This window comes from Myotis nattereri (genome assembly GCF_964212035.1).
Source record: "Myotis nattereri genome assembly, chromosome: 8".
Lineage (NCBI taxonomy): Eukaryota > Metazoa > Chordata > Mammalia > Chiroptera > Vespertilionidae > Myotis > Myotis nattereri.
The window spans coordinates 53,082,775-53,104,559 of record NC_138083.1 but is presented as its reverse complement, the minus strand read 5'-3'; the positions used below and the strand labels follow the sequence as shown (position 1 = coordinate 53,104,559).

The window sequence follows — 21,785 nt, the reverse complement described above, 5'->3', positions numbered from 1 at the left end:
AGCCTGCCCTTCGGTGTGGTGCACAGCCAGCTGCATGGCTCCATGTTCTGTTACGCGATGAAGGGCCTGCAGGAAAAAGACACGTGTTTGACCTGCGCTTACTGGGCGGTGGTAGAGGGGGTGTGGGCAGGTCTTGCTGTGTCTCCTTGGGTTCCCTGGCTGTTCATGTCCCCACGTCCCTCTGCGTCCTCTGAGCAGGACCCTGGCCAGGCGGTGTTCCCTGGGGGGCGGGGGGCAGTCCTGGGGGCTGTGTGCTCACGGGTAGCCTGGGAGGTGAGTCCCTGGAGAATCCGAGTCACTGGGTCCAGCCTCCCCACCCCCCTCCCGCCACCTCCTTTATGCTTCATCACAATAAAAAAAGTTAATAAAAATTGAAAGGGGAGTGATTTTCCCCCCTGCCAGGTGCCGTAATCACCCTATCAGTATCTCAGGGGCAGCACTGTGCTTGTGCATTGGAGATGCTGCCTCCGGGCTTCCAAACATTGAAAGCTCCTAACTCACCCCCGAACCTCCGGGGCTGGTGGGGCTTCCAACGTGAGATGCGTGTGCAAGGTGAGCCCGGCACCCCCAGCCTTGGGATGTGGGTCTGGTCAGTGCTAAAACCACATCCAGGAAGGTCCTATTTAGAAAGAAATGGAGTAATGTAAGGTGCGTGTGAGTCACAGAAACTATTGGGCCAAAGAGAGAGCAGCCATGGAAAAACGACTGTGTGTGCGAGTGTGCATGTGATGTGCACGTATGTGATGCATGCGTATGGGGTCACACACACACGTGCTTCCTGCGGGCTCGGCACCTGCTTCAGCACCCGGACAGCAGTGCAGGTCCTCGAGGCGCCCTGTGCCCACAGTGACTTGCGGGGCTTCCTGAGCCTCTGTTCTTAGGGTGTCACTCAGCCTCCTGGTGAAGATCAAGTGCATTGTCTGATCACAAGGAAGACGGCTCAAACTCCTAGCCGTCTTCCTTGTGATCTAATAAAGTGTTTGCTGCGTGCCGCCTCTGGGGCAGCTGTGTGTTCGTGGAGCTTGGTGACCAGCAGGAAGGGCTGGATGGCGGCAGGGGCTGGGATCCTGCAGGGAGGGGACCCTTCTGTGCTGGTGGGTGGGGGCCTGGCCTGCTTTTTGGTGGTGATAGTGGTGGTACGGAGTTCTTTGGGAAATCCACCTTGCAGATGAAATGACCGTGAATAAAACTGGAAATGGCATGGAAGAACCTGGAGCAGCGGCCCTGAATCCTGTGAATCCTGTCCCCTGGGGGCCAGCAGGGTGGCACTCCTCTCCGCCTGCCCAGACCTGATGGTGCCGAGGGCAGCCCTTCGCAGCCCTTCTCAGCCCCTCACTTGCGGGTTTATTCCAGTGCCTTAGGGGCTGCTGGCTCGCAGATGTCGGGGGTGGGGGGAGAGCAGGGGGCAGGCCTCGGGTGCTTCTCTGAGCTGACCAGAGTCCGCTATTGAGGTCATGTTCACCAGCCCTGTTGACCAGAGAACCCCCATGAGAAAGGGCCCTGGGAGTGGTAAGCGGGCCGCCTGGTATGAAGAAGCACATAGCTACGCCGTGCCGTCCCCTCTCGCTCATTCTGACCTCAGATTACCCATCGTCCCCATTCCTGATTGTCCCCCTGGAGGTAGCTGGCCGCCGGGGAGGAGTCTTTCTCCGGGTGACCAGTTTCCTTAGGTAACCGTCTGCCTAGCCTCGCGGGGAACTTGTCGTGTTACGTCTGTTATTTGCCGTCCGTTTCTTCCTCCGTGTCTCCATCAGAGGCACTGGGAGTTCGCCTGTGAGGTCTGATGATACTTTCTGGGAGCATGATGCTTGGGACTTGGGAGGAGCTTTTCAGACCCCCCAGAAGTGCACTGTCAGATGGCACAGGCCTCACTGCTCAATTTGGAGGCTCCACCAACAGCCCTCCTGTGAGTCCATGGTCCTTCTGTATGGGAAACACCAGCTTCCCAGCCCCAGACGCTGCTCTGTGAACATTTAAAAGTGAATTTGACACAACAAGCAGCAGCCTGAGTTAATCCAAGGCCAGCATGGTCCCCCCTTTAGTTCCAGGTGGAGTCTCCTTCTATCAGTAGGGCTTGCCAGGGCTGCCCACCTTCTGAGTGGTCACGGGTACCACTTGTGACAGACGAGCGCACTTGACTTGACTGTGAGCTTTTTGGAGCCGCAGAAAGCATCCCTCCTTGATTTGGCTCCTCGCCATTTCTGCTGATGACAACATACAGGTAACACTATGTTTTACGTGGACATAATCCTTTCGAATTGCTTGCGAGTGGCTCGCTACTTACCTGCTGGTTGGAAATGAGCCTCAGCTCCGGGGACACGGCCTCTGAGAAGGTTGCTCTCCTGAGGATCCCTTCTGAAGAGCATGGGGTTCCCACGTCTCAACTCCAAGAATATACTCAGATACTTAAAGAGCATTCTGTGTAAGCAGACCCCTACATTCCAAGAGAGTGTTAAAATCTCCAAAACAGCCTGTGTCACAACTGATAGTACTGGGCTTCTCACGAGAGAACGCCTGATCTTAACCCATCCCCGTCCCACTGGCACCAACGAGATGACATTCTTCCCAGGGAGGAAGAATAGAGGTTTAAGGGACCCAGAAACATTTCTTACACCTTCTAAATGTTGACTCCTAGAGTTAAATAAACCCAGGGCACCAGTGCAAACTTAAGACGGGATTTTTCTCAAGTCCCGTTAAATCTACTTGCTCATCGTCAAGTCCGATGTTGCAGAAATTGTAAAACTTCAGCTTTGAGGCCAGACCAGCCACGCTCAGCCGTGATCTCGCAGTATGTAGCATCCACCTGGGGAGAGACGAGGTTGGTCACACCAAGTCCTCCCGCAGAGCCAGGCGGTCCACGTGCGCCCGGCAGGACCCTCCAGGTGCAGAGAACTGGGACGTGTGCAGGTGTCTCCCTAGAAGGGTGGGGATGAGTGTCTTGACTCGCCCCTTTCCTTCATACCTGTGCAGGAGAGTTTTGGTGTCGAGGTTTTGGACTTGAACATCGGACCATACAGGAGAGAGTTCTAGAGACCCTTTTGGGATCGGGCCAGGTTGTCCTGGCCCGATTTCGGAGGCAGCCAGGACCCCTTGGGCAGACTAAGCTGTTTTCCGGCTGTGCAGCGTGGCCATGGATTGCATATTGGCCTCTCTGAGTTTTCTTACCTTAACACAGCTGGCTGGGGGTGATCCTGCAGCCCCCCAGTAGCCCCAGTTCGGAGAGCCTGGGAAGTCTGTGTGTAAGAAAGTGCATTTCCTGGTGTTGGATGAACTAGTCACCCTGTTAACCAGTGACTCTGTTGTTACAGGTAACTAAATATCCAGCTATTTTATTTTCCTCTACAGTGGCCTAAATCATTTAAATCAATTGAAAAAAAGACGCCCCGCCCCAAACGTCACCTCGCCCTTGGTGGTGGCCAGCTCCTTGGCTCCTTGCAGAGTGCGGTGGGGAGCCAGCCAGACTCTGGAGCGCTCTGATTCCAGCCGGGCACCCTCTCCGCACCCAGCGCCTGGTTGTGCTTCTGTACCTTGTTCTGTTCTGATGAGAAATGGTAACTTCACGTTTTACATTTGATCCTCAGGGGCAAAGCCACACAGCCGCCGCTTTTCCGAAGACGTGGCTCAGCTCCTGCTCTCCAATGGAGGCCAGAGTCACAGCCTTGGACGCACCCTGCCAGGACAGGACCCCGGCGGGCCCCGCGCGGAAACGGCAGCCCCCGTGTCCGCACGTGAGGACCGCAGCAGGGAGACCTCCAGGAGACCGGAGCTGCCTCGGTTTTCTGTGGACTTGAAGATGCCTGCATGCCACCCCAAGCAGGAGGTCTGCGGCTTTAGGGACGCCGTAGACTTCCCTTCGAATGCAGGTCAGGCTTTTCCAGAAGGCGTGGCCCTGCAGCTATCCTCGGAGAGCCCGGCTGGCCACCCCAAAGAGAGGCCCTGTGACCTGCACAATAAGGAGCATTCTGGGGGCAGGAGGGCGCTGGCCCCAGACCTGATCCCGCTGGACCTGAGCGAGAGGTCGACCCGGGACGACCCCAGCCACAAGGAGCTGGCCTCCTCGCTGCAGGCGGCGCTGGCCGTGTACCCGTGTCCCTACTGCAGCCACAAGACCTACTACCCCGAGGTGCTGTGGATGCACAAGCGGATCTGGCACCGCGTCAGCTGCAGCTCCATGGCCCCCCAGTGGACGCAGCCCAACGGCTACAAGAGCATCAGAAACAACTTGGTTTTCCTCGTCCGGAGCGGACGCACTGGCCCCCCACCCGCCCTTGGGGGCAAAGACTGCCAACCTCTGCCCATTGCTAGGTTCACGCGCACCCAGGTCCCCGGTGGCGCGCCAGGGCCCAAAGGCAGCTCCTTGCCCCTGGGTGGGACCCCAAAGGCCACTGGCATGCCTAAGAGCCGGGAGGGCCATCTGGGGGGCCCCTGCGCTCTCTGGGCAGCTGGCTCCGAGGGACCTCGGCAGACCAAACCGGGCCATGGCCCAGAGCAGCACAGCGCCCTGGCCCAGCCGCCTCCGCCCAGGCCGAAGCAGGAGGCCGGCCCCAGACCCGGGCCTGCGGCGGGCGGTGGCTTCAGCAGAAGTGCCACCCCCACACCCACTGTCATTGCCCGGGTGGGCTCCCAGCCCCCGGCCACCAGCAGGCTGGGGGACAAGCATGTCATTGCCCCTCTGGGGGCCGGCCTGGGCCCCCCAAATAAGCACAGTGCCCCGGACCCACCGAAAGCCAAATTGAGCCCTCAGCCTCAGGGTCAGCTGCAGGTGAAAGACGACGGGGGCCCTGCTCTACCTCCCCGAGAGCCCCCCTCCAAGGCCAGCCAGGGCTCCAGAGGGAACACAGCCCCGCAGGCCCAGCCCACCCCGCAGGCCGTCAAGCAGGAGCCGGCGCCCGAGGGCCATGAGAAGCGTCTAGACATCCTCAATATCTTTAAGACCTACATTCCAAAGGACTTGGCCACGCTCTGCCAGAGCTGGGGGGCCAGCGGCCCTGCGCCCGAGCACAGAGGTAAGCTGTGCTGTCCCTCCCTTCGTCCCAGCTGTGGCCCAGCTGGCTCCCCCCGCCCTCTGGCTGGGAGTGCCCCTCTGGCTGGGAGTGCCGCCTGCTGTGGCGCCTAAGCTGTGGCCCTGGGGCTGCCTCCCGGGATGTTCCTTTGGAAACAGTTCCACCTCCTCCACGCTGATGTCGACAGGAGCAGGCCGCCTCCATGGCACTTCACCTCTTTGATATTTTAAGCAAAGTTTCGACAGATGTTCATTGTCCCTTGTTAAGTTTTATTCTTATACGTATACAGTGGACCCTCGGTTCTCAAACTTAATTCATTCTGGAAGGCTGTTCAAGAAGCAATTTGTTCAAAACCAAATCATTTTTTCCCCCCATTGGAAATAATGTAAATTAAATTAATCTGTTCCAGACCCCTAAATGATTCCCTGTTTTAACCTTTCTTATTTCTATTACTCTGGAAAATTAGCTTCTATCATACTTTGCAATTATTTCTCTTTGAAGCTCTATCACTGTTTTCACAACTTTTATTTTCCCTTTGCTGCTATCACTAACCTTGTTAGGACCCACAGTGACTCCCTGTATATATTTAATAATAATAATGAGCAGCCACAAAAGCAAAAATACCCTGAAAATATTTCACAGCACAATTTCCTGAGATGCTAATAACGTGAGGTGTAGCGGTAAATTGACTCAACTTGTGCATTCTCTCCTTTGTTTGTAGCTTGAGAGACACGTGACTGAGCATACAGGTATTAGCATGAAAGGGTTGTTGGGTCGAGAACCGAAGTTTTGTTCAACAGCCGAGACATTTTCCCCGTGAACAACTTGGTCGAGAACCGAATTGTTCAAGATGGGAGACATTCGAGAACCGAGGTTTGACTGTATATAATTAAAAAAAAATATATATATATATATCTATATACATCAGTGTGCCAGCATTAGTAAGCAAAGCCTCTGTAGACTAGAAATGTTCCATGTAAAGTTTGGGGAATGGACTTTCGCTAGTTCTGGAAAAAATATTCCTTAAATGCCCGTTTCCTTCCCTGCCAGTCCCTCAGTGTGGACACCTAGCAGTAATAACAAGGAATCGCCAGCAGGTTTTCACGTGCCCCATTGGGTATGATGCCCTTGATCGTGAGTTGAAGGTCACGCTCACTGTGCACCAAGCACCCTGGGAAATCTGAGTGTTTCCCGTGTAAAACCACCCAGACAAACCCAGCCCTGTGGGGTCTGTCCCTGAGTTCTCACCTTGGGCGGTCCTCACCGGCTGGGACAGAAGTGTCCATCTGGCACCTGCACTTTCTCTTTTTACACCTGCACTTTCTTAAAGCAGATTCCCGAGTACTGTGACCTTTGAGAACTGGCCCCTCAGCACCCATTAAGCTGGAAGCACTTTGGGGGATGGGGATCAGGGTTGGTGAGGTCATGTCAGCAGAGAGGCACCCCGAATCCACTGTGTGATGGCGCTGGGCAGACACGTGCCAGTCTAAGTTCCTGCTCTTCTCCTGTGACTTTGGGACCAGCCCCGGTCCACAGGCACCTGAGCCACCTCGGTCTGGCCGGTGATGCTTTACTTCACGTGGACCCTTAGAGAAAACACGGGGTGTTTCTCGACTAGGAGAAAACTAGGGCGTTGCACAGCCTTGGAGACTGTCTGGTGGAGCTCGCACTGCATTCGGCCTCGGCTCCCACTCTGAAAAGTACTGAGCCACGTGGGTCCTGCTCACGTCACAGTCAGCACTCCCTGTGAACTTTGCGGAGTGGAGCCGAGGGCCTGGGCGCCCAGAGGTGTTGCGAGGCTTTATGCTGAGTGTTCGTAAGAAGCAGCGAGACCCCGTGGGTCCTGGTTAAGGTTCTCCCCCTGTCTCCTGGCAGAGGTGCTCTGTGCCCAACACGTGCCTGGGCATAAGCCTCCTGGTAGGTGGTGAAACAGCGTCCACACAGCTCAGTGTTGCACTTTTTCCGGTCTCACTTCCATCGAGCGAGCTCGACACAGTCAGCCGTAGTTTCCACTCGTGCAGGTTCTTTGCTGCGTAACGGATCAGAAGTACACAGGTCAGACTTTGGGATCTGATACTGGCCTCAGTTCTTTAGATACAAATTTTCTTGGACCCGAAAGTGAGACGCTCTGGACCCAGGTGACAGGTGAGAGTCGGCGGGTGCCGGCCCAGTCCTTCCCCTACTGCACCCTCACGGCGCGTGAGCGACACGTTTGCAGTGTTTCAGTGACCTCGGCCCCGTACCCCGACCTGCAGTTGAGTGAGTTCCAGCCCCACGGCTGCACGGGTGACCCAGACCCACACCAACACGCCACACCCACCCTCAGGTCTCCCGTGCTGCCCGGCGGCCTGCTTGTGGCTTTTATTGTTTTTCCCCCCAAAAGAAGTGAGTTTGAAGTCAAGGTTTTAAGAATTTCAAATGACAGAGATAGAAATACAAAGGAGCTTGACATAGTTTCCTTTCTCCTTAAAATTTAAAAATATAATTGGTCCTAAGGCTTAAAAAAAAAAAGAAATTAAGTATTTACTTTTTAAATGTGAAAAGTGCTCAACCTTCCGTGAAGCACCTGTGCTCTCCTGGACGATCACCCTTCTCACATTCACACTGACATAGCCAGGACTGAGTGTTCCCCTTCGCTCTTATGGGGTCGCTCAGGGGAAGTGTTTTCAGCTCTTGAGCGCTTCTCCACTAACAAGTGCAGTTGGAGCATCAGAGCTTCCTGAGCGGGGGGGAGGGACCGAGATCCGCTTCTGCAGGCTGCCATGTGAGCAGCCGCCCGGTAAGGAGGGACCCGCCTCCCCCAGGTGACCTTTTCCTCTGCTGGGCCCTGGTCTCAACTCAGGGGCAGATGAGAACCCGCCTGAACCCTTCCCATGGTAGTGCGCCACCTCCTGCCACGGCTATCATCCTCTCCTGGGGCCCCGCTCCCGCCCAAGCACCCTAAGCTGGACCGGTTCCCACAGTCTGACCTATGTACTTCGCTGATTCCTTTTCCTCCTTTGCAAGTTTGTTTAGGAAGCTCTGGAGGTGTCTGTTGCTGCAGAAGGCAGCCCAGAGCCTGGGTGTGGTCTGACTGAGAGGTGAGAGGTCCCTGGGGTGACCAGAGTGTGAATGTCCTTGTTAGGGAGACTGCCTGTTGCTGCAGCTCGGGCAGGGGCGTCATCACAGACACGTCGCTTCACGTGCCAGTAACCGCCCCTTCTGAGGTTTGCTGTCCACTGTGGCTGCGCCCGCTCCTCCTCGACCCTGTGGGCAGTGGACCCTTGCATCCTGAATCTGGGTTCTCTCCTAATTCATCTCGAGTCCAAATCACGTTTATTCTCTGAGTCTGTGGGCACTCTGGCTCTTATTTTGTCGTCTGATGCATTTGCTCTATGTTTCCCCCTGGGGTGTCATCTGCGAGTGAAGGTCACCCCTTGGCGTGCTGACCATCGATTACACCTGTAGCGTCGCCTGCAGCCGGGGAAGAGAAAGCCTCGGGGGAGAATCTTCCAGGGGAGGAGGAATGCATTGTTGTGTCTGTGATGCAGTTGGCGCTGCCAGTGAGATTCTGTGATTTTTTTTTTCAGTGATGTTTCCATTCACACAGCACCTTGCTCTCAGGCGGGTCTCAAAGACATCAGGTGTTTTCAGGAGGGAAGAAAGTTCTCAGAGACCTTTCCCCACACACGTTTCAGGTGGAAGATGCTTGTGAAGAAATGATAGTCTGGAAGTGCTGCCAAAAGAGGAAGGCGTTATGAGGAAGTGACGCTGTCCCTTCCCTCGGGCTCGCCGACTCACCTTTTACGAACGGAAAAAACATTGTTCCACAGAGTGGCTGCCAAGTCTGGAAACGTGACTATAACATGAATGGTTTGTTGATAGAATAGTAATAAAATAACAAATCATCTGTGTTTCCAGACTTGTGGCCAGCCAATGGTATATGATAGTATGGGTTTTAGAATAAAAAAACTAAAGCTAACGGGAATGACATAGTGCTGGATAGAATACTATGTAAGGTCTTTCTTATTGGCCCTTAAAAATGGTCCCTTCTACCAGGGACGCAGTAATACGATGATTTGAAAGACTGTGCTTCCTTGGCCTGAATCTTTCAGACAAGGGTGAGCATCTGACGAGGGTTAGCGTCCCTGTAGGGCTGGCCAGGCCGCTTCCTCCCTTCTGACTCCACTTTGCACACCTCCGGTTTCGGGGTTAGAGTGTTAGCGCTGCCGCTCACCAGGTGGGCTTCAATTCTAACAAAGTTCATAACCTTTTGATTAACTCAGAATTTTGCAGTAGCTTTGGCATAATAATATTGACCACAAAGGGCAAGGGTCCTTTCTTTACGAAGTAAAGATAAAATGCTCTGGCAGAATGCGCAGGGAAGCGTGTGCGTGTGCGTGTGCGTGTGTGTATGTGTGTGCATGTATGCCGATGCATCCTTAATTGAGGAAGTAAGAATGGTGAGTAGAGTAGTAGTTTGGATAGGAAGTAGCCAGCTGAGAGATTTCCTCCGGGAAAAAGCGTTATAATGACTTGTGTTTGAATGTGACTTCAGACACAAGTGCCGTGCTGTCTGTCACCATCGTTAGCAGGTGTCTCGTGTAGGCAGGGACTGTGCATGGGAAGCAGTCTGATTGTACCTGGAAAAACGGGACAGCCACGGTGACTGTCAGAGGAGGTTTCCATGGGAGCACCTCTGGGTGGTGGAAGGGAGTGGGGAACAGAGTGCTTTTTTTTTTTTTTAAATATATTTTATTGATTTTTCACAGAGAGGAAGGGAGAGAGACAGAGAACTAAAAACATCGATGAGAGAGAAACATCGATCAGCTGCCTCCGGCACATCCCCCACCGGGGATGTGCCCGCAACCCAGGCACATGCCCTTGACCGGAATCGAACCCGGGACCCCTCAGTCCGCAGGCCGACGCTCTATCCACCGAGCCAAACCGGTCTTGGCCAGAGTGCTTTTTGAGCTGAGAGTTTCCTGGACCCAAATAAGGAAGGAAAGGCGTCCCTGAACACAAAGCCAGCGGTGTAGCCATTTTCACACTGGATGTGTGTACTCAGACTCGGTGGAGACATGGGGGTGTGGGTGCCAGCCCCTGCAGGAGGGCCTCGCTCAGAAGGGACAGCCCTCCTGAGCTTTCCCTCCACCCATGCGCTTGCTGAAAACTCTTGGGAAGAGGAGCCCGTGGTGACAGCTGAAGTTGCTGAGTCATGCTTTTCTTGTACGTTGCACGGGCCCCTTGCAAACATTAGTGAGTGGTTTTCCATTAATGACAGTGGGACAAGTGTTGGTTATGATGTGTCTTATGCTTTTTGCGTTCCTGAACTGAGAACTGGGTGAGCAAGTTCTTGAATTTCTCTGAGGCTCGGGTTAATGACTTGTCAACGTGAGAAATCAGACAGGTCTGCCTGCTGGTTCGTGCCTTTCTTTGGTTCTTCTCTCCATGAACGCTACCTGTAACGTATCAACGATTGTGTGTTGTTTTATCTGTGGAGGCATCTGATTTGGGAATCGTGACGTGGGTTTTGCTGATTTGACTGAGACCCTTTCACACTAAAATATCACACTTTCAGTCCATAAACAGCTCACTGAGCTTCATTTAAAAATGTGTTGCTTCAGAGGTAACTCTAGTGAGTAGTTTCGTGTCTTGTTCCTCCATTGAGTTGAGTTACCATTGAGCTCAGGGAAGTCTCTGTGGAGCCACCATGCTGTGAAAATTAGCCTTTTCTTCAAGACACCATAACAGAAAAGGTATTCAGATGAGTGAGCATATTGGACTCCCTTTTCCGAGCAAAACTGACTGCATTTAGGATCAGAAGGGAACTTGAGGCATGTGCTTCGGCCCAGGGCCTCATTCCCAGGTGTTCCCTGTGGGCTCCGTGGGGACAGCGTGGGACACACAGGTGCGGGCCCAGTGGGTGAGGTGTTGATGGCTCGCCCCTGGCCCGTGGCCCAGCATATGGACCGGGGCCGGGGCCGGCCTTGCTGCCTCTGAGTTCCGGCGCCCGGTCTGGCCACCCAGTGTCACTCCGATTTGCTTGGTGTGCCGCTGACAGAGCCAGAAGGCTGGGCGAGCATCCAGCTGCTCGGAGCCGCACACCTGACAGCTGCCGGTTCGGGCTCATCACGGGAGTGAGTTTAATTCGCTGTAATTCATGCTCGCTCGGGGCCCTGCCTGTGCCTGGCTCTGTCAGAGGAGCCTCAAGGAAGGTAGCTCCCCTCAGGTCGCATCAGACAGACTAATGATGGTTTCTTCTCCCCTTCCGCATCTGCACCCCTTGGCCACTGCCATCCAGGGACGCCCCGGACACAGGCCCGCCAAGGAGACTTCGTCTGCGTGGAGTGCGGGAAGTGCTTCCACCAGCCCAGCCACCTGCGGGCACACATGCGGGCTCACTCAGGTACGGCTCGCCCTGTCCCTCCGTCCCTCTGTCCCTCCACCCCTCCCTTCCTTGTCCCCGTGGGGTGTGGGTGTCCTCTGCAGGGGATCATCGCCCCCCCCCCACCGTCATTGACATGTGGACACCTAGGTCCTTGTGGGGGGCGGGGAGAGGATGATGCATCCCCTTCCGTGACTGTGCGCCAGACTCTCCTGAAACAGATTTTTCTTTGCATCAAGTGCCATGTGGTTTAATTTGAGATCAGCCTGTTTGCAAATGTTTCGTTTTAATTAGAGAGTAGACTCCCCAGAAATGAATATGCGAATGAGCTATGCTGCCACCAGCACCCACGGAAATCAAAGCCGCTGTCAGTGTGACAGGCGCTGGGCCCCTACGGTGTGGCCGGGACCCTCCGGAGGCACCCGGGAGGGATGCGGACCCCGGGCCCATAGGAACGCGCGGCCCCGAGACCGTGTCAGGCTGAGAAGCCGTGTGTCACCCACCGGGAGCGGGAGGCTGGAGGGTCCGTTCTCAGAAGTGTGAAGGATCACACGTAAGCCGGTCTGATGTGAAATGACAGGGGCCAAATGGTAAGTGAGGCAGGAGGAGGGTCCCTTCCCACAGGCTGGTAATTAACGTTGTCAGTGAGGCTTTCCTCAGCAGCCGCGTCCGAATTAAAAAGGGCAGTGGCCCCAGGCGGCAGCATCACAGTCCCTTCGGAAGTGTGATGGTAAATCGGTGTTTCCCAGCCCTGGGCTCGGCGCTGGCGTCTTTTTGTGTGGAGCGCGTGATCTGTAATGGCCCCGATGGCCGCTAACACTGCCCTTGTTCCCACAGTGGTGTTTGAGTCCAACGGCCTCCGAGGTGCTGACGTCCACGCCACCTCCACGGATGCCCCCAAACAAGTAGGTCTCCCGACGGGCGTGACGGGGGGTTTGGGTTGCAGCACGGTCGCGGGAGCATGAGCCGAGGTGCTCTCTCGGGACAGACGGCAGACACCTGCTGGGCTTGGACGTGGAGCCTAGGCCTGCAGGACAGCCCAGCGCAGGGGACTGGAAACTGGGAGTGTCATTCCAGCCGCTCAGGGTCTTGTTGGGGCTGTGGGAACTGGGAGAGACTGGTGGGGCCCAAGACCTTTGACATTCGCACTCTCTCACCCCGGCTGCTTTTATATGTTTTCTTGAGAAGAAATTATGCTTAGCCTCCTCTCTCAAGACCCATATTTTTGTGTTACTCGGTGTCCTCCACATCACGCACTCTACCGCACGGCCGTGGTGTGTAAAAACATCCGTGTCCATGCATGTGTGACCATGCTCCTGTGGCTTTTGTATGCGAACCACTCCGTGTCTGCACAGCATGGTGGAACTCTAGGAACCAGCGGTGATGGGACTGTGTGCCTTGCTCTGCAGTGGGGACGCACTCGACATCGTCATCGGTGGTCCCCTGTGCCATCCTGGGCTGAGAGCACGTGGTTTTGAAGCTCTCCTTCCTTGTTGTCCTCCTACAGAAAGTCACTGCCTCCCTCTTGTTCTCCCACCAGCATTTTCTGTGTAACATTCTTGCCTTAGGACGTTCTGAAACTGCAGACGCTCCCGTTGTGAATGCACAGGAGTGTGTTTGCCATCAGATAAACATCAAGCCCCATCAGGTGGTGAGAGGGAGGAAGGTTGCCCTGCCCCTGCCCCGGCAAACCCAATCATTGGAGGCATCCTGCTTGCTGACGATGCGGGGGGATGGGATGTCAGAGGGATTGCAGGCATCCTCTAGTCTTCTTCACTGGAAGAGAATGGCAAGAGGTGACAGGACCTCACCAGAACCTTCTGTGAATGAGGGATGACCTGCCCAGGGACTCCCATTTTTAAATTTATTTCTGCAGTTTTAGAATTCCTATTGTTGTTCAAAGCCTGTCTTCCCATGTCATTGACAAAATGCCTTCCCGTTTGTTACCATGTTTTACTAAGTGACTTTTCTCTCTTTAATAAAACTATAGTTTTAGAATGTCAAGCAGTTATTTCATGATGCTGTGACAACTTATGAAATAAATAACAGCTTGCAGAATGCCGAATGAGAAGATTTCCCAACACATGTGACCTCGGCTCGAAGCACTGTCCTTTTTAACAGAAATCAGCCCTGGTGACAAGAGGCACCGTTGCGTCTGTGGCTGCGTCTCAGCGAGGTCGTGCCATAATTGGAGAATTACATATTGAGATGACACCCTGAGTCAGTCCAGAGGGTTCCTGCGTGCACAGACGACCCATTAAATCCACCCGAGACGTGGCTTTTCGATGCGTGTTTGACAGGGGTGGGAGCCCAGGCAGATAGGAGTAACGCAGCGAGTCTCCGGGAACACACATCCATTTATTTGCTGCCTATTAATTCTGCGGGAGCCTCTTTAAAATGCTTCTGTCATGGGGAGAAGTAGCTCAGTAAAGCCAACCACCCGGCCTGTGTTTTAAATCATTTCTGTGTTGCTTATAGTTATGCTGGGAATTCTTAGCGGCGTTAGTCACTCTGGACTCTGACAGAGAAAAGATGCGTTTACATTGTCTCTATAAACTCCGTTCTGCTATTTTATACTCATTCCCCACTGACCTCCCGGTTCCTGCCCACAGTGACGCAGGGACTGTTGGTGGGAGGCTCTCATGATCAGCTGTCCTCCTCAGGCTCAGGACAGGGGCAGCTCAGGCTGGCGATGGGAAGGCCGAGCCGGGTTCACGTGCCCCTCCCATGCGGGCAGCTCGCTGGCTCAGTGCCACATTCGAGATCCCGGCTCTGAGAGCACTTCGGGTCCTTGTGTGTGAAATAGCTTTTGTTGGCTAATCACTGCCTGTTCTGGTCCTTTAGGGAAATTCCATTTTCCTTAACCTGCTTTGGAATTGAAGTGTCTGCCAGGATTGAAGTGTCACCCGAGAGATGGGGTGATGGCAGGGTCGGCCCTAACTCCGACCTTCTGCCTGTTAACTTCGCCCGAGTCTGCCATCTATAAAATAAGGACCACAGGGACACTTCCTGTATTCTTACTGTGAAAACCAACATAGAAAGTGGGCCGTGCCCGGCACACTTCAGTCGTAGCTCTTGTCAGTTATTCTGAAAACGAATGACCGTCTTACTAACGGGGGAGACTCATGTGCAGGGTGAGTCCTCGGGGGCCGCGCATATGGGTGAACAGGGGGACGCACACCTTTCCCTCTGGATGCGTGCCCGTCGCTGCTGCCGGACGAGCTGGGACGCCCCTCCATGCCGCTGTGCTTTACTGGGTGTCCTCGCCTGTCAGAACCTAGCAGCAGGCTCGGTCTTGTTTTGTTTTGCAGTCTGTAAGCTAGGTGCCCCTTATGGGAAGGGGACAGTGAAAGATTAGTTTGGGAACAGTGTTGTCAGCTTAGACGTCGTTTCCTTGCGTGGCTGTCTGTTCAGAAGACCGCATGTCGGTGGAGACGTCATCATTACATGGGCACCCAGAGGACAGCTGCCTTTGCCCTGTTAACACCTGAGTCTTCTGTGCTGGATAATTGAGACGGGTCCTCACACACCTGCACCTCAGTGAGACGGGTCCTGGCAGGAGGTCCAGGCACATGGGCAGAAACTGACAGAAGTCAGTCAGGTCAGAATGAACATGAGCTCCGAGGAGAGGTGAAGGGACTCCCTTTCGATGTGGTTTCCGCTGTGATTTCTCTTCTGTACATCCTCTGGTTAAGTCTCTGCTGGGTTACAAGCACGCCCTTGGTGTGGGGCTCCCAGAAGTGTAGTCATTGCTTCATAACACACTCCTCTGATGGACAGTGTGGGAGGGTCACTGAGACGGAAGTTTAAGTTGTGGATTCAGTAGTGGGGCTGCCGGTGGGTGGTTAGTGGGCACACTGTCTGTTCTCTGGGCATCTCATCCTTTTGCTCTGTTGTGAGAGGGCTTGGGCACTGGAGGGGAGGAGCTGTCTTTATGGCGAAGCATCCATAGCTGTGGGGATAATTCTTCCAGTTCTTGGGCATGAAGCCACTCAGTGTGCTTGTGTTTTGATGATAATTCTATTCACAAAGGTAGCTAAGAGTTCAAGCACACTTCTAAATGGGGGAGCAGTTTATGCCTGTTGTCACTTTGAAGATGTGTTGACATATGTTTAGCATGATTAATTTCTCATAATCACCAATAGTCATCATTAGAAAGAACCTTTGTGAAAATAATATGCTGCAAAGCGGGTATCATTGTCCTATGATGTTAGAAAAAAAACCCAACAACTAAGGGTTTCTTAGTGTTGTGGAGAAATGGTTTTTTCATTATAACTGGTTGTGCAACATTAGAAATTAAAGTTTAAAACCAAGAAAAAAATTAACCCTCTCTCCCCAACCTCCTGGGTTGGGGGTTTAAAAGACCAGACTGGTTTTTGCTAAAATGTGAAAACTGGAGTTTTGATTGGTTTAGATTCTTTGCTAAAGTTTAAAGACTATGATTAATACATGATTTCTTATTATTCTAAGTGTTATTTTAAAACAGTTAAGCTGGGGAAATAATTTCATTAATCAAAATAACAGGAAATGAGAAAACAATGGCAACCTAATTTGTCTCGTTTTCAGCGGCGGGTATTATAATGTGGACGATGGGACTCACGTAGGTTGGAGTGTTTGGACGTAGGCACAGTCTCTTTTCAGTATCACTGTTGTAGTCTCAGATCCAATTCCAGAATTCAGTTCATTTGTCTTTGCAGTTTTCTTCGTCATAAAACCCATCAAACATCTTGAAACACACGGGCCGTTTTTCTCTAAGAATGACAAACTGCAAACGTCACGACGGTCACTGGTGAGTCATCCAAGGTGACCCACAGTGACAGGAGCCCTGCCTGTGTCTGGCTTGTTGGGTCTGGGCCTTGATCAGTAAGGTGCTGCGTGCAGACTCGTTAGGCAGCCTGACACCACCTGTGCCAATGGGCGCCTCTTCTGAAGGCCGACCGCCGTCTGAGGGCTGAGGGGTCCCTGTGTGTGCTGGGGGACAGGCTTTCTTGTACGCGTGCTGTCAACCCCCGACGTGAGCACAGACAGGGTCCCTTCCTTATAAAGACAGAAGGGGAGGAGCAGACCTCATAGAGCTCCAGAAGTCAGCATCCATCCCTAGAACATTAAAATGCCTCAGAGAAAGGTCGTATTTCTTTCAACAACACTGCAAAGACCACACACTGCAAAAGAGAAACACCTGCTTCTCTAGAAGCACTCTTCTCATTCTCTGATGACTGTTTATAGGAGGGAAAAAACCCAAAACTATGTGTGCGTGCTCAGAATACCCTGTGTCCTCTTTGTGCCTGCGTTTCTGACTCCTGCCCCACAGCTGTGTTTCCCCCTTTGCCTGATTTCTCAGGTGAATTCCATCCATGCCCTAAAAACCCTGTAGGACTGCAATGTTCAGTAGTAAAGTGTCAGTTTTTGGGAATCAACATGTGAAAACGACTTTCTCAAACAATGAGATGCTATTTGAATACCTCCCTTCAATTATAAAGAGAAATGGGCACCTGTGCATCTAGATTTGGGGGCTAAATTTAACAGCCTCATTCCTCAGCTTACCTAGGTTCTGCAGTCTTCCTAAACCAAATGTTTGTAGCCCTGGCTGGTGTGGCTCAGTTGGTTGAGCATTGTCCTGTGCACTGAAAGGTTGCTGGTTTCATTCCTGATCAGGGCACATACCTGGGTTTTGGGTTCGATTCGTGGTCAGGGCACATGCCGGAGTTTCGGGCTCTGTGCCCAGTAGGGGGCATGCAGGAGGCAGCCTATAGATGTTTCTCATCAATGTCTCTCTCCCTTCCCCCCTCACTTCCTCTCTCTCTAAAGATCAGTGAAGACATATTTTAAAATGCATCCTTCTGGTGTGCAGGGAGCTACAGCTAAAGTCAGGGTCTTTGCCGACCCACCGAGGTTGCTCCGCGAAGGTCATGGTCTATGTTCTTGGGTGTGGGTAAGAAGATCCGTAGGAAATACGCACTCAGAAACCCAAAGGGCAGAAATGAGCTGTTCTGTTGTCTCCTTTCTCATCCAGGGGAGAGACCTTTCTAACCCAGATGCCGTCCAGACAGTGCCTCTCAGAAAGGGCACCTAAAGCGAACCCCGTCTCCAGCGAACCCCGGTGCCCATGACAGCCGTTCGCAGTCCCCTCCTGGATGTCCCAGCTGCCTCCCAGCAGAGACCCTGACCGCCCGCGCGAGGAAGAGTGGCCGCCCTCCCCACCCGCCACCCCTCATCTTAGACCGCTGTGCTGGCCCGGAAGCTGCAGGGCCAGGCCTCTCCTGGCCGGACGTTGAGGAATAAATAAAGACGCTGAACTCTAGAACTCCATGCAGATGTTCCGAACGCGTATGCGTGCTCGTCGACCATGGTCCCACGCTTCCTGTGATGGACGGTCGTTGGCAGGCACAGCGGGAGCACACGTCTGTGCTGCTCACAACGAGTGGAGACACTGGAAAAGAGCTGCTTGCGCGTGGGGGACCGAGTGAAGCCGTGTGTGCAGGACTGTGGGGCGATGGCGGGGCTGGGGTTGAGCTGACAGCGTTACTGCTATGGCCTCTCCCCTCTTAGTGGGTATTTATGTGGTGAATGAGACAGGAAGGAGGGGGCGTGCAGGTGCTGTGCGTACCAGGCTGGGTGGGGTGGGGCGGTGGCAAACTCCCCCTGTCCCACCGTTAGGTTAGGCTGCCTCCCCGGGGCCCTCTGCATCCCCATTGCTCCTTTCCTTCCCCCCACGTCTGTGCTCAGCGTGTGGGTGGGGACATGGCCATGGGGATGTTTCTGTTCTGCTTCTGGAACAGAGCGAGTTGAACACTAAGAAGAGCAGGCTTCTTTGTTTATTCTCAGGACCTCTTGTAACAGGGCTACATTCTGCAAACTGCTCACAAAGGAAGGCTGCCCGTCTTAACGCCGTCCAGGTCTGGACCATTTTGGTCGTGCAGGAGAGCCCTGGGAGACTTGGGGGCCCATCACCCTGAGCTGGTGCTCTGGAACCTTCTGCTCTCTCTCCCTGCCCCACCCCAGCAAGTAGGCCTGTTTCTCCGCGGGCCTGGTGCCCTCCTGGTGCCCCCCACAGGATGAGCGAGCATCCTCGTGCCCAGAGCATGGAGGTCCCCAGGCCCCTGGGTGGGGTGGGCGGCTCTATATACCTCTTCCTCAGTCAGGCAAATGTAAGTTTTCGTGGTGGGGTTAAGGCCCCCAGCAGAGGATCTTAAATCCTGCAGTGTACGCAGTGAAGATCCTAGTCCACAGATACAAATAGTTTCTTTCCTTGGTACCGTGACCCTTGGGTGATGACGGTAACCTTTCTGAGAGTTTCAGACGTTTGCACATAGGATTTTATGCATTATCAAAAGTTACTGCTGCCTTGAATGAAAATGTCCTGTGAAATTTTTTGCAAAAGCTTTACTAGGTTTTTTTTAATTGTGACATTTTGTAAAGGCAGGAAGTGGATTAAAATGAGCATGCTACATATATTTTTCAAAAAAGCAATAATTTTACATGTACAGAAATTATCCTTAACCTTTAATACTGGTGAGAGCGACAGTTTACTTCATACCGTAATGGGTTAGCGCAGTTTTTGTAGAAAATGGGCTTCTGATACAAAGAGTTGTTTAAACACACACAAACACACACACACACACATACATACCCTAAAGTGTGGGGTTTTTTTTTTTGTTCTAATGATTTGTTGATTATTATATTATTATTATTGTTGTTATTGTTATTAGTTAGTGTTTGGTTCTGGATTCTACTTGTTACTGAATTTAAATTACTTGACGGTTCAGGTTACTTTGCAACACTTGGAAACGATGCAATGTAACTGGCTAGTTTATATATATATATGTATATGTGCATATATATGCACATATATACAGCACATACACATATGTATATGTGTGTATGTATATCTAATTTTTTACTTGGTTTTCCTGATATTCTTACACCAGATATGTACCAGAATGACCTGTCTTGTCGGTGTAATTGGGAATGTCCTTGCAAATACGGTTAAGCGACTGTGACTGACTGTTCTGTAAAGTTATTTTGAGCAGATACATTCCTCTGTTCACCTTAGAAACCACCATGCCTTTCTGTTGACTTATGTTGGATCATTTCGATACTTTTCCCAGAGTGATCATTTCTGCATTTTCTGGCTTTTCGTTTCTTGGCTGAAAGTGAAAGATGACAGTTTAGGAACACACAGGGGCTAGTGGCTTAGTCCTGGTCTGTTTCTCTGAGTTTTAGTTATTAAAGAAAGTCTGTACCCAAAGTGACACGGAGGCGTCGTGTCCCTTCTTACTGTTGGAAAGCAGCACCCAGGAGCCCAGCTGGCACTCCGAGCGGGGTGTGTCTTCACGGAGACTCCTCTCTGGGGAGCCTGGCGGGCTGAGGGGTGGGCGTCGGCAGAGGGTGAGACTGTAGTCAGGGCAAATAATTGTGAGCTGCAAGGAGTCCAGAAATGAGGTTTCTACTTAATGACAGAGACGGGAGGGGACCCCCGAGGACGCCCCCCTCTGAGACACACCGTTTCCAGCCTGACTGTGGTTCCTTCTTCCACTGATCATCAGTATTGTATTGGTTTGTGAATGCCTTCCTGTCAGCCCTGCCGTAGTATTTAATATGATTTATGTTTTCTTATTTATTTAGCCAATGTGTTTCAATTTGCTTTTCTTCGAACGATGATTTCCGCGTGATCTCTCCTGTAAGTCACCTCTGACTGTTCCAGCCTTTTCTACTACCTCTACCGATCTGCTGTTTCCTCGATTCTTCACAGGATTTTACAGTGTTGGCGTCTAATGTGACTTGGACAATAAAGGGTTTGGTTGTCTACTTGCAGCTTCTCCGTGTGTGTCCCCGGCGCCACCAGTGGCTCCTGGCGTGGCTGCCACTCGCTCTGCTTCTCCCATTCATGTCTCCTACTCATTGTCGCCTTCAGATAACACACAGATGATGAGCTGATAGAGATCTTTCAGGTTACTCACTCGTACTCCTTAATTTGAAGAATGAACATTTCAGTTGCCCGAAGAATTGGCTTTTGGGCAGGTCCACGGCTCGGTCACTTTTCCGCCTGCTTCCCGGGCGTGCGTAGAGCAATCTTAGGTGGACAGCTTCCACCTTGGTCAAAACACAACACGCATCTTCAGGCCCACGTGGTTTTTGGCCATTTTGGTTTTGGAAAGCATTAAGTGCTTTAAGGGGTCCCCCCAATAGTTATTTATTTTTTGAACCAAGAGAGACACTGGTTTCCTGAGAAGAAGGTTTTCACAGAGATTGCACTGGGAATCCACCTGGGGCCACCTGGTGACAGAAGGAAGGTGGATCTGGCCCGGCCCGGCCGCTCTGCCACAGGGCCTCCGACGTCCCACAGACAGCCATGCCAAGGCAGGTGGGCCTAGTAACACCCTCAGTCACCCTGAGGGTGGACTGTCGGGTGCTGCAGGGAGCAGGTGGCACCTCCCTACGGCGCCTGCCGGCTCTGGGAGCGCCCCTTCTTCCAACAGAGAGAGTGTGGCTCTGAGGATGAGTGCGGGCTGCATCACAGAAGGGACTGCAGCCTGTCCGAGCACTTCCCGCACTTTCACAGACACATTCCTTCTTGAAAACAAAGCCCCTCCCCCTTCCCCTGCCCCCACCACAGAGGTTTCAGGCGTGTGCCCAGGAGAGGGACCCTGTCTTTGAACCAGTGCACCTTCCCCTCTGAAGGTGTCTACCTGCAGGGAGCGCATGCGCTGCTTTGATGATTTTGCCTTTGCCGAGTTCTAATTGCAGAATATTTCCTTCACTGAGCAAAGAAAGGAAACAGCACCAGGCCAGGGCGTCAAGGGAGGGTCCCCGCACACCCAGAGCCCTGCGTGCCCGTGGGCAGTGACGGGGAGAATGTTCATTCTTCATCAGTCTTGCTAATGATACTTTGAGGCAGTAAAATGCAAAAGACCATAGAATTTGTATTTCTTTTTTTAAAGACAATTTATAACATTATATTTTGTACTCTTTATATTAGAATTTGTAACTAGATTGATGTATTTAACTATTTCTGAAAAAAAAAGTTCAATGTTTCAGTTGTGTGATAAAATATTTAGATAAAACATATTCTATTGGAATTTGAAATCAATAAAAACATCTTGGAGTTCTTGAGACTTGTTAGACCTTTTTCCCCTACTTTAGGAGGGGGCTTAACTCCTCTGTGGTTTTGTTGTTGTTGTTGTTGGCTGAACATGCACTGAAGGGATAGTGGTCTTCCTTTAGGCAGACGCCTTTTCAGGATGACTCACAGACTAGTTCATCGAGAAGAATGCCAAGGTGGCCGGAGCACTTTCTTCAAGTCTTCTGTGGACTCCAGGATAGACACACGCTTAAACAGAGTTTTTGGAGGGCGACTCTGTGTTTCTCATTTTCCCCAGGGCATCTTATTCCCCACACAAAGCCCGCACACGGCT

At 52.5% G+C, this 21,785-nt stretch overlaps 1 protein-coding gene across 1 annotated transcript in view; it reads left to right on the top strand.

Moving 5' to 3' along the window:
* Positions 1–21,478, top strand: part of ZNF516 (zinc finger protein 516) — a gene marked incomplete at its 5' end in the record, with an annotated part of 48,778 nt that extends 27,300 nt beyond the window's left edge. The window contains 4 exons of the mRNA XM_081098024.1: positions 3,582–5,006; positions 11,287–11,391; positions 12,208–12,275; positions 17,384–21,478. Coding sequence (XP_080954150.1) covers positions 3,582–5,006; positions 11,287–11,391; positions 12,208–12,275; positions 17,384–17,443 — 1,658 coding nt within the window. The 3' untranslated portion in view covers positions 17,444–21,478. The remainder of the gene's footprint in view (positions 1–3,581; positions 5,007–11,286; positions 11,392–12,207; positions 12,276–17,383) is intronic.
* Between the last annotated feature and the right edge of the window lie 307 nt (positions 21,479–21,785).